This window comes from Megalops cyprinoides, chromosome 4 (genome assembly GCF_013368585.1).
Source record: "Megalops cyprinoides isolate fMegCyp1 chromosome 4, fMegCyp1.pri, whole genome shotgun sequence".
Classification (NCBI taxonomy): Eukaryota; Metazoa; Chordata; class Actinopteri; order Elopiformes; family Megalopidae; genus Megalops; species Megalops cyprinoides.
In genome coordinates this window covers 26,491,267-26,504,022 of record NC_050586.1, presented here as the reverse complement: position 1 = coordinate 26,504,022, position 12,756 = coordinate 26,491,267, and the positions used below count along the sequence as shown (strand labels likewise).

Below are 12,756 nucleotides of genomic sequence, written 5' to 3'. Positions count from 1 at the left end.
GCAAATCCGCTATGAAGTCCGAAAATGACTGAAAAGGAGGAGCTTCGGCGATTCGGAAACTTTAAAGTGCCTCTGGCTTGAGCGTGAGGGCGGAGTTGTAACCCGTGGGCGGTGTAATACTTTCCCACAGGGTTAAAGGGGCGGCTTTGATTGTAGTCTCGAACTGCAACCGCGAGCTCTTTACAACAAAACATCACGAGGCTGGCAATGAGGCATGGAAGAAGGCTTGGGGGAGGAGGTAGAGGGGGTTGTGCAGTTTGTCGGCGTCCCAGCTTGTCACACTGTCAACTGTCCGTAATTTGGGAGGAGGCTGAGGGCGCGAGGGTAAAGTCGTGACGTCCTCGTGCATGTGCAGTGATGTTTTATTCGGAAAGGAATGCGGGGCTGGTCAAACTGAACCATGAACTGTGGGATGACGTCAGTATTGTTTCAAAACAAACGTGCTGCTGCGAGACTTCCCAGAAATACACACAACGGAAGAGAGCCTTTCATCGTTTTACAGCAAGTGACAAAGATTCTTGCAGTAGAGAAATAGGGTCTATGTCAAATGAAATTAAATAATAAGATGTAATGAAATATTTGTTATTCAGCGTGACTGTGACTCAACTCTGTTAAATTACTGTGTTCATTTAACAGGATCTCTTTGTAGTTTGAGCGCTGTAATGACTGAATTTGTATTTTATTTACCTGTAGAGAGTCGGGAACAGTCTACAACAGGCTGCATTTACACAACAGATCTTATAACTTTACTCCATGTGCCCAGATGGCATAACAGTCCCATCTGAAAGATATGCAACGCAAGACCTTGAGACAGTTACACGTTAGGGTTACAGAGAGGAAGTGACATAATAGGAATGGGTGAAATTTTCACCACAGTCGTCCCATTTACCGGTAAGCTGGAATGAAAAGCAGTAGGCCTAATGACTCCATCAAGGTCACAGTTTGGCGCACTGTACAGTCAGGGTCAATCCACATGGAGGACTTGTAGTTCTATGCATTGTGTTCAAAGAAAAATCAGACTATATCAGCACCACAGTGCAAATGAAGGGAAAAGATACAAAAATGTTAACGTGATACATATCAAAATAATAATAATAATAATGATAATAATAATAATAATAATATGTACATTAACATCACAAAAGACTAGACAGGAGCACAACCACCTCATTTACAAATCAGATGCACTCTGGTACATGTAGAATGCCCGGTTTGCCATTTATGAGATTGTCAGACCATGATGCTGTGGTTCTGTTTTTATGAAGGTGGGTTATACCCTGTGAAATGGATGCTCTGTGAAGCCCCCTCAATATATGACTCTCTAGTGATGGCTAATGTTGTTGCTTGATTCCACACACAAAGGTAACGCAAAGGCCCAATCACAATGCCTGTTGTTTTATCCACTTACAAGAGAGAGAGAAAGAAGAAATAATTGTGTGATGCACAAATGCTCCTCCCCCATCCTATCAATCAATGCCGTACAGCCCCTGTGGGTAACAGATATTAAAATAACACACACGAGGACAGAGCTGTAAGCAGAGTCTTTCATGTCCATGCAAGACATCTGTTCACTCTCTAACATAAATATTCACATGTGTTTGTGTGACAAACGCATTTGTAAAATTAGTATTAGCAGACAGTTAATTTGCTATTTCCTTTCCACATCTACAGCTGTGGTAGCTATTTTCCCAGAAGAGCCCCTGTTTACTGTAAACCGTTCTGTTTATTTCATACAAGTATGTTTGACTGAGAGAATCAAAATAAAGGGACTGGGGGTATGGCTTGAATGATGTCTGCTGGAGATTGCTTCCGTTGATCTTTTAGTTTGTACGTTAAAATATTTAGAATAGATTACAACAGCCCTTTGAAATCAAGCACTGCCAGGTGCACAGCTGTGCCGGACACCGTTTTTTTCATTCAGCCATTGACTGCTCTATTGACAGTAAATAAAAGCATTCATCTGGGAAATGAAATATGGCAATAAATAAACAACGAGCACGTTTCGTCCTTGTCTACAGCAAAGCGCTTTCAAATCCATAAAACACGCTTTAAATTACATTGTTTTCATGTTTATTTAGCATTTAATTTCACAATGAATAACAATTCAGTCATATTTTCGAAGACGAACTTAATTTGATCACCTTACTACCATGGCATATTGGAGACGAGACAAATTGAAAACATACAAAACTCCGGTTCGGTAGGCAGGTTATCATTCATCTGTCTCATAGTAACAACAAATTTTATTTACATTTACATTTAGCCTATTCATTTGGCAGACGCTTTTATCCAACACGACTTACAGGTGAGGTTCAATACAACAAAAGCGAAAACCAAACAGAGTCAATCATCAGATCTTTTGGATCAATGGTTAAAAGCAGAGATTTCTCAGGAGAATACGTTTTCTGAAGAAAGTTGTCATAGCTTACTGTCTGGACATGTAAAACTACAATTCCCAAGATGCATTTCCCATAGCATCAGGGTTGTAGATACCAACCGCCACTTCCTGGTATGCAGAAGTGAGAAGAAGTGGCTGGCGCTTTTCTTCTGACTGCAAGGTATCTTATTTTTATCATTTAGCTAACAAGTTAACGGTTCATACTGTGTTACCTGGCTACACTTTTTTGACATGTGTATACAACATGAACGTTAGCTAATATATTATTTGGTTCGTTTGTTTACTGAAAAGTATGGTTGGAGGAGGCCGAAGCAACCGAGGATTTTGCAATCATTTAGTTCACATTAGTTGACCCGCAAGCCCAACAATTTAACGCCAGTTAACGATTTTATCGTCAGTTCAGTATGCTCAAACTAAATCAAGGGACAGCATGTCTAATGCCAACTAGCCATATTATATAGATTGTACCGTCCGATTCCCGATTGGTAAGATAACAACTGACTAGCTAGCTTTAGGGCGTAACGTTTGCTCAGTAAAACGTGTCCTTAAAATGGAGACATTGTTGGAAATGTTTGCGAACTCGAGGTATTTTACTAGCTAGCTATAATTCATGATACAATCTGGTTAAATTAGCCTGTTATATGCTTTGTATTAATAAGTTACACATAGTGAGGAAGTAGACAAACCGACGAGAGAAAAAATGTAAATTAGCTAGCCCACTTAAATGTGACTATATGAGGTCACAGTAACTGACGTTGAAATTGAGATGTTCGTGATTTGATCGGCTGCTTTCACGCACGCTCAGTAATGTAGCGTTAGCTAACAGTAGAGACTATAATAATGCAGACTGAGATGTGATAAAAAAAAATATCTCAATTTAGGAACATTACCAAATATAATGATATGTGTCCTGTGATCATTGCGTTGGCCAGTGGCAGTTCGAACATGCTGCCTGCACTGATAGAACCGCAGGCCGTGTCAGTCATGTTTTCGCGCCGTAGCTGTCATCATCTTAGTAAACGCCTAACGCTTGGATGGCATGTGGGTTGGTCAGAGAGACTGGTAAGATGGAAATCTTAAGAAGACACGACAGAAATTGCACCAGACCGAGCCATCACGCAGTATGGAAAAAAACTGCCTGAAGATAGCGCAAGACATCATTGGCTACAATGGAATGCAATTTATGTATTTTTAAACCCCAGCAAATCTTGCATGCTGGTATGGAATGTGTGTAGGATAGCCCATGGGGTTTGGGTTTGTCCTGATTATCACTGGAGTATAATTGCTTCATGTAAGCTGTAACTAGTCATAGGGCCTATAGGGCCAAAGCTTAACCCTCCAGAAAGATGGAGCCTTGGCAGCCACAAAGTATTCCAGTACTTTAACCTTTTTTGCACAAAAGAACTGCTGTGGAGAACTGTGCTCTGGGTGAATATGCATTTTACAGGAGCTAGTGTTGGAGTGTAGGACTCTGGGTCTCAGGGGTGATGCCTATGGCACAGTGGTTTGATTGCTGAACTCAGAATCTCTGGAACTCAGTGGTTGAGGTGGAGGTATTAGACGTTAGCATTTTAAGTTGCCTTGAGCAGCGTGGTCCACTGGGCATATGAATAAGGCCAAGCAGTTGGGCCACAGTGGTATGGACATGCAGTCACCCATGTGGTCTTTGTTACGTTTAGGACGTTAACCAGAGGACTGCAGGAAGAGGATGATTGACGTGAGGGCCTGGGCGGAGTATGTGGTGGAGTGGGCGGCCAAGGACCCCTACGGCTTCCTGACCACTGTCATCCTGGCGCTCACGCCGCTCTTCATCGCCAGCGCCCTGCTGTCATGGAAACTAGCCAAGATGATCGAGGCTAGGGACCGCGAGCAGAAGAAGAAGCAGAAGCGGCAGGAGAACATCGCCCGGGCGAAGAGGCAGAAGAGGGACTGAGAGCGACCGAGGGGCCGGGCGAGTGACTGCTCCACCCGAGAGCGGGCGGGGCCACGGTCTGCTGCGCAGGGATTTTGTGGGAGGCATTTGACAGCACTGTGAGACACGGGGACGGGCGTGCTGTCCAGCAGCGTCCTGCCGGTGACGGCGCATTCCTCTGCGAAGCCTGCCGGGCAGGGGCCTGCTGCCCGCTGCATTCCATTCAGCACACCTCCACGCTTTGATCACAGACTTTCACTCCTCCTCTCTGTAGCGCCCCGCATTCAGTTCATGCCACTAACAAAAGTCCTTTCAGAATATGTGTTCATTTTTAATACAAGAATTTATACATTTCCCAAATAGCGCTTTGAAAATTGCTGATGTGGGCCTTACTGTGCCTTTCAACAGTGTCTCTTAGAAATCCCAAAGGCAGGTGCCTCGGAGCTCAAACAGAGAGGGCACTGATGGGGAAATCAGCAGTACGTTTGTTTGAAATTACACTGGCAAAAAAGTGCCAAGGTGCTGAAGATACAGCCTAGCGATCTAGTCTCATCACACTGTCTTACTGTAGACATGATTCTCTCTTCACACTTTTATATTTAAAGAAATGATCTTTTTCTTCTTGGAATGAGGAAATGTATGTGGTAAATACTGGGATTGGATAGTGATGCTCTTTGACATGAAATGAACCCTGATCATTTTAACGTGAGGAACGGAAAAGACGAGATTTGTGACCTGCTGGGTTCTGTGCCACTTTACTCTCAGCTGGTCCGGTTCTGGATTTACCCAAGTTATTTGCTGTTTTATTTGTGCTTGAAACAAAGACCAATTAAATGATTTGAACAGACTTCAAAAACTGTCTTGTCTTATTGTCAGATGTCTACAAAAATAGCTGTATACTAAAACTTTGTACATTCTTTAAATATCGCATATATTGCTTATATAGGTTTTATTCTACTCTAATAAGTCAAATATAGAGCAGTGGAAAACTGAGTTTTTTACTTATTTTTGAGGAACATTTCAGCAGGTAAGACAATGCAAATGAAAAATAGATATTTTGCTCATACAATTTTATTTTTAATACAATTTAAAATAAAATAAAAGGAGGCATTGCAATAATATAATACTCTTACGCTTGAATTCAGTACGCAACTGCAGGGGTTCACATGTAAATTCACTATCCATGTTCCTGATCCCGTTGGATTAGCTGAAAATTCAAACAATTTACACAAAACTGGCTGCTCTTTTCAAAGAACCTTGACAATGCAGAACAGCATTGGCCCTGCCTGCCACACACACTTCATCATCGTTGATCCATATTGCCCGTGATTACAGTATTTACAGGGCTGCTATTGCCAGGTCTTATGTTTTGGGGGTGTCCTTCGCTGGGGGCATCCAGGACCCCGGTACAAAGGTGCTGGCGGTGCTGACGGGGTCCTCGCTCGTCTCGGTCTGGCCGAACTGGGTGGTGGCGGCGTGTCCTTTGACGATCGTCTGGGCGGGCCGTGCCACCAGCCCCTCCTCGTACTCCTTGGCCTGCAGGGCCAGGTCCCTCTGCTCTACCTCCTGGGCCTTGTGCTTGATCTGCTCCCTGTACTGCTCGTTCTTCAGAAGCTCCTGCTCACACACGCCACACATATCCACGCGCCCACCAATACACGCACGTCCGTACACATACGCAGTCACACAAACACACACAGGCACAGGAGAAGAGGCCTGCTGTCAGAAGTGAATTAAAACATCATCCACAGAACTGCCATTTCATATTGTCTGCCGAGCCCACACTGTTGCCCAACTCCTGCTTCATGCTGCAGAAACTGAGTGACATGCCTGCCATTTACAAAAAGCAGGGTCCCATCTGAAGACCCTGGGGTCATGACTTCCATCCTGATACCACCTTTTCTTTTATACACTGCACTGCAGGTCCTCACCTCAACTGAAGGGGGCACCTTTCTTCTGCCTCGAATCCATGCTGTGGGAAAGTGAAGTGGAGGGTACATTATATTTATGAAGGAAAACAAAACACAAGCTCTTTACTGGAACTTGAAAGAAAAGTACTGATCACAGAAGTCAGGTTTATTCTGTATTTTTATCTTTAGTTTTTTTTTGTTTAATATGACAACTGTGTTTAAATATTCATAATGCCATGTAATGAATAAAAGGACCAGCAAAGAACTTCACGTTGACTAAATATCATCCAAGCTAAATAAACAATACCCTGTTTTGCTTTGCCTTGTTTTACAAACTCACCCACTTCACATTAAAATTAGGACTTGAGAACATATGCAATTATAAATCTGAATAAGAGAAGCACTTTCAATGGTTCAAGCCATGTTTTTCAATAGAGAAGACATTTTAAATACTTAAACATATCTCACATCTCTCATAAAATTTTGTGTCATATTATAATTTTAAATCTGAATGTTGGAAAAAAAGTTTCAAAACTCTCTAAATTCCCAGCTTCTGAACAACCCTGTGTTCATTGTGTTGATCTCCACTCAATCTGGAGCCTATAGATTCTTCACATTTTTACAGGCTGCCTTTCATACAACTCATACCATCTTTGATTCTGAATGGAATATCTGGTCAGACTGAGTGCTCTCGTGCGCTCTGCGGTTAGCCAGAGCTTCCCCTGGCACCTGGGGGAGCCCAGCATTCTTTTATCCCCTGCTCATTTGCATGTCCTTTTTAGTATGCATGAATTTTTCACAGAGCTTCAATGCACTGACTCCTGCATGGTGCACTGTAATGAGCAGGAACGTGGGCGAGAGAACTATAACTCCTATTAATCACAAACTGGAGCTCTCTAGGAAGGGAGAGGAGAGAGAGGAGACAAGGGGATGGAGGGAGACAGGAGAGAAGGAAAGAGGGACAGAGGAAGAGGAGAGAGGGGGAGACGATAAGGGGATGGAGGCAGAGCAGGGGGGAGACAAGGAGAGAGAGGGAGTTAGGAGGTGGAGGGGCAGGTGGTGAGTTGGAATAAGTTGTTCATCAAAACAAAAGACACAAAATAATTTATTGTACTGTGTCCCAATGATCCCCTTCCCCCTAAACCACCACTTTCACCCCATCCTGTGACATTACCATCCCACTCTGAGGGTATACTTCCTTCCAGATACTCAAACTCTGTGGGATTGGCCGCCTCCACCAGCCTCTTGGCCCGAACGGTCCGCCCTGAAACACAGATGCACGTGAGTTAGGGGAAATCGCAGGGTGTGCTCTGCACAGGTGCGTTTATGACCATGTTTGCTACTGTGACAGCATTATGGCCCCCGATGCCTGGGTAAAGTCTGGGTGACCTAATGCAGGCACACTGGATCTGCTGCAAAGACAACAGAGACAGTAAGTGATGGCAAAGATCAGCGTAGGATAAATGTGAGCATGCTGTCTGGTTAATGTGTGTACAGGTTACGGTTACTGTGTGCGTACTGAGGACACTGAAAGCAGCAGCTGGAAGAGGAACACCTATAAGGTTTCTGGCTGTTAAAATGTGAGATTTTTCACACAGGACTAAGTAGGAAAAAGCCACACCTCTGTTTTCAAATAATCACAGGCACACTGTACACACACACACACACACACACACACACACACACACACACACACACACATCCCACCCCACACACACACACACACATGAAACATGAAAGCTGCCTTTATGTATGAATTGTGAAATAATTACGCACAAACGCATGAAATTGGCATGCATTTCCCCACACATCAATGAGCTGTGTGGTGTGTTCAGTCTGCAAGAGATGTGTTCCTCCATGTGCAAAAAGACAAATACTCCATGATTCACAAGGATAATCATGCATAATTGCACTTCTTTAATGACATAGCCTCACAAATTCAAACTACGAAGACATGATGGGTGATATATACTTCCATGAAGGGTGAGAGATTTGTTTCTCATGTCTGGCAAAGAGACCACACTGACAAGCTGAGACATACTTATCACTGCAGACTCACTTATTAAGACAGCCTAGCCTGTGTGCAAGCCCCTCTCAGAGCTGGCCAGGGACCCCACTGTAACAGACTTTAACTTAAAGGTCAGTCTCTGCCCCTCAAGAGTTCGAACCTGATTTAGAAATGACTGTACGGATTACTAAGTTCTCAGAAGAGTGGGATCTGTTCTTGTTGGAGTGTGAGAAAGGCTACAGTTTCCCAGTTTATGGAGGAGAGGATGAATAATGTTTACTGAAGCAGGCCTCTGCGCTTCTGCACCGACAGTAGCACATGTTCACAGGATTTCAGTGTGGTGAAAAAAGAGGACAAACAGAAAGACAGAGAAAAAGAGAATAGTAGAAGGTGAATAAAAGAGAGAGAGAGAGACCGCCAAGATGCAGCCTGAAGAGGTGGGTCTGTTGTGGAAGATCGCCAGTAACACTGCTGTCCTGGGCTAAAAATGGAGCAAATGAGAAGTTACGATTTTAATCTGTGGAGCAATTACCACAGGAAAACCTACTAGAAAAATATTTTGTATAGATACCAACGGTCATGTAGACCGTGCAGCTCTCTGCCTGAACGCAAACCTCGACCAATGAGCCATCACCGCCCCCACCAGCCCTAAACCAGCTGGATTATCTGGATTCAGATAAGACAGGAATAAGCATGTTCCTCTTTCCAACAGACTCTGGGAAAAAAAAGGAAACTGAAACACACAAGCAAGCAGAAAATGCCACTAACGATGGCTGTAGACTGACAGAGGAATGAAAGGGCAACACATTTTCACCCTCTGAGGTCCAGAGCTGGATCACACCTCAGTCCCTGGAGATGTGGAGCTGCACATTTCTCACACTGAGGCAGCTCTGGCAAGCCAGCATCTATCACAGGGGATTTAACAGGCTTACACACACTTTACATTTGGGGTTCTGCCTTGTCTGAGTAAAGTATATATAAATGATTATACAGTGATCCTGAGTGCTACCAGGCCACAGGGAAACACTGCATATTTGTTTAGCAGGCCATTTTGCAGATTAGCTGTTTACACAAGGGAACATTTGATTGAGGCAATGGAGGTTAAGCAGCTTGCTCAACAGTGCCTCGTCTGGGACTCAAACATACAGCCTTCGGGTTACAGGTTAAGTTTCCAAAGCATGGCTCTACACTGCCTCCCCAGGGAGTGTACACAGCCAACAAGGCATGGCTCGACTCTTCGCTGCTCTGAGATGCATCATGGCTCCAGACGCCTTCCATGTCAAAGCTGAATTTAAATACGATCCTGAACAACTCCACTGAAATATTTTCAGTGGCTTTTAATCCTTTCAAATCCTTTCAGGAAGCCTTCCTCCCTCATGACATGACTGACTGACTCTTGATTCCAAGACAGTGCAAACCTCAAAGAAGCAGGGAATAAAAACAGACTCAATTATTTAGCAATCCGCCTGCAGCAGCCGATAACGTCAGTTTTCTCCTCTTGCTCAATGAACAGAAAGAGGCATCAACTGTGCAACAATGCCATTAAGAGGAATGATTCGACTCCCATAATCCCCAGCCTTCATTGTGATGGTATGCTTGGCCTGCCTGGTGAGAGTGCGTGGCAGGCATGAGCTCCCGACAGGAGCAGCCTTCCTGAAGCACATGCAGGCATCCCACTTCCTCTCGCATGACAGATAACTTCCTGGGGCAGCGCAGCTCAGAGCCACACAGGTGCAAAAAGAGCCGATGGAGCCGGGGGGAGAAAGAGGAGGGAGACAGCAGAGGAAACAGAGAGAAAAAGGGAGAGGAGGAAAGCATGAGAGGAAGAAAGAGACAGAAACAACAGCAGAAAAAGAGAGAGAGAGAGAGAGAGAGAGAGAGAGAGGGAGAGAGAGGGAGAGGGAAAGAGGGAGACAGAGGCTCTGAGCATGTGCAGGCCTATCATCATCAAAGGGAGCTTGCAAGACACACTTTTTAAAAATGCATCCAGTTTATTTACAGAACACCTAAGAGGGAACATGGGAGCCGACCTTTAAATGGCATTTCTGTGAAAAAAAAAAAAAAAACACACTCCCTTTAAATGCCATACCTCTGGGTGTCTGGGTGGAGACAGGCAGTCTATGCGGCATCAGGAACGTTTCAGAGACAAGTTGGAATGGAAGAAACTAGTGATCACAGTGAAGAAACTGTAGGTATCGATATTTTATGCACCGCTGGTGGATTCACAAATGTTTCGAATGATAATGACTCATTTGCGTTGGTAATGAGATCCAGCCATGAATGAAAAGAGAGTGCAGAATGGAGGAGTCTTTCCAGGGAGTTCCTCTTCAGGGTCCGTTTTGGTTTTGAATTCACCAAAGGAAATTCCGAGGGTGGTGCCTACAGCATTACCACACATCCTAAACTCCAGGCATCAGGAGAGGGGGAGGTGTTCCGTGTGTGGGGCTCTGGACCACAGTCAGGGAGCAGACAGCTGCAAGGTGTATCCTTAAGCCTGATACTGTAGCAAGTTGCTCCAGTTAAAATGCCAGCTACGTAACAAACACAAGTACATATTAAATTTAAGATTTAAAGCACAGTAAGATCTTATGATGATGGCACCTGCTCAGCAATCACAAACAAACAGAAATGCTGGAGACGGTTCAGCTGAAAGATTACCTGCCACTGGCTGAACTATGCAGGCATATAGTGGCACTGCATCTTCATACTTTATGGACTGTATTTATATAGCACCTGTCAGCCTGAGAAGGTTTTCAAAGCACTTTACAGTGAAGGAGGGGGGCATCACCTCAACCACCATTAATCTGTAGCACTCTCCTAGGTGATGCATGGCAGCCATTTTTGCAGCAGAGCGCTCACCACACATGAAACGAGATGGAGAGGGTGGGAGTTATTCAGATAAGAACATTAGGGGATTATTAGATGGCCAGATTAAAAGCGCCTGATTTGGCAGTTTAGCTATAGACTGGGGGAGCCCCCTTCTTTTTTCAAGAAGTGCCAAAGGATCTGTAATGACCGCAGAGAGTCAGAAACTCAAGTTAATGTCTCATCCAAAAGACAGCATCTCCTACAGCACAGTGTTCCCATCACTGCACTGTAAGATCCAGAGGGCAAACTGCCACCTACCGCCCCACCAACTCCACGTCCAAGCAGCAACCTGATTTTTCCCCAAATTGTCCCCTATCCAAGTACTAAATAAGCCCAGCCCTGCTTAGTGTCAGTCATTAGGTAGGAGAGAGTTGCAGGGTGGTAAGGCTGCAGGCCACACTTCTGTCTTTACTAATTTACTAATGCACTTTTAACCATATTTCCCTCCACCATAACTCATATTTCAAAGACGTAAAGAAGGACAGAGACAAGTGAGATGGAGACCGCGGGCTGGTTGAATAATTACAAGGAAAGGAGTTTCTCTTGGCAGAGGCAAACAAATAAACACGCTGTGCTAGGGTAAAGCAAATGTCTTCTGCAACAAACTCGGCCAAGCCCACAGAAAATGCACTGAGCACATCACTTTCACTCACGCGATGTACACCCGCCAAGGCATTTGTGGTAAGCTCTTAATTACTCTGTCGTAATTCACAACTATTACTCAAGTTGTGAAGAAACAAGACTAAGTGCATTGCCAATGTACATATCACAGTGCTTCTCGTGCGCATGACAAAGCGCAGAACGTAGCCCTGTTAAACAAAAAACAGATTAACTTAATTTTACATCACATTACACTGTCTCCAATATTTTGACTTGAGTTAGACAACGGGTGTAGAATTGACAGAAGAGACCGTCAGCTCGCTGTAAATGACAGCGCTGTCCACTAATCTACGTTGAAACGAGGCCCCCTACTGCTGGTTAGTTGATAATGCTTTACATTACTTTCCGAGCAAGACAGTAAATAGATAGGATTTTATTTAAACGTGTCACATAACTTTTCCCGGTCTCTTTCTTGTCACACAAACCCCGATACAGCCATACGGTCTTGCACTGAAGCATAGCCAGCACTCTTTTGTTGTGTGGAGACTATACGTTTTCTCTGGAGTTTGGCAACTATCTTCACCGTCTCACATGCCATTTAACACAAAACTAGTGTGCAAGCGACTTTGAACAAAGCGGCTACCCGAATCATGTTACAGCAGTGTAGCTACCCGGTTCCTGATCCGAATAACGAGGAAGAGGTGTAGCTAGCCGACCTAGTTATGCAGCCCAGCTAGCTAAAATCCAGTATCACTCACCCGTCCAGGTCTTCTGTTCTGGTATAAAGTAGTATTTATTTCCAAAATGGTCGGTCCCAACGTGCTCTTTCACTATTCCGAAAGTCCTCCGCAATAAAGAGGTGATCCTGCTCATTGTGACACAGGCAGCAAATTTATTAACCTGAGATTATAGCTTCATGGAAAAAGTAGACGCAGTAAGCCTTTGCTGTCAATAACAAGGCAAACAGCTAACCTTGGCCCGGAATCCCATGCTGAGAGTAAACTTCTTTTTCAGTGGTTCATAGGGCCTGGGATAGCCAATCAACTGGTTCGTTGTTGGA

General features: G+C 44.3%; 2 protein-coding genes across 2 annotated transcripts; one reads left to right on the top strand and one right to left on the bottom strand.

Moving 5' to 3' along the window:
- Positions 1 to 2,496: 2,496 nt before the first annotated feature.
- smim15 (small integral membrane protein 15) lies at positions 2,497 to 5,148 on the top strand. Its single transcript, XM_036527727.1, has 2 exons — positions 2,497 to 2,558; positions 4,078 to 5,148. Exon 2 carries the CDS (start codon positions 4,107 to 4,109, stop codon positions 4,329 to 4,331), a length of 225 nt encoding a protein of 74 aa, XP_036383620.1. The 5' UTR covers positions 2,497 to 2,558; positions 4,078 to 4,106; the 3' UTR covers positions 4,332 to 5,148.
- A 250-nt stretch (positions 5,149 to 5,398) lies between these two features.
- Positions 5,399 to 12,661, bottom strand: ndufaf2 (NADH:ubiquinone oxidoreductase complex assembly factor 2). Its single transcript, XM_036527697.1, has 4 exons — positions 12,455 to 12,661; positions 7,395 to 7,484; positions 6,242 to 6,282; positions 5,399 to 5,927 (listed from the first exon to the last, which is right to left on the bottom strand). Exons 1-4 carry the CDS (start codon positions 12,567 to 12,569, stop codon positions 5,673 to 5,675), a joined length of 501 nt encoding a protein of 166 aa, XP_036383590.1. The 5' UTR covers positions 12,570 to 12,661; the 3' UTR covers positions 5,399 to 5,672.
- Between the last annotated feature and the right edge of the window lie 95 nt (positions 12,662 to 12,756).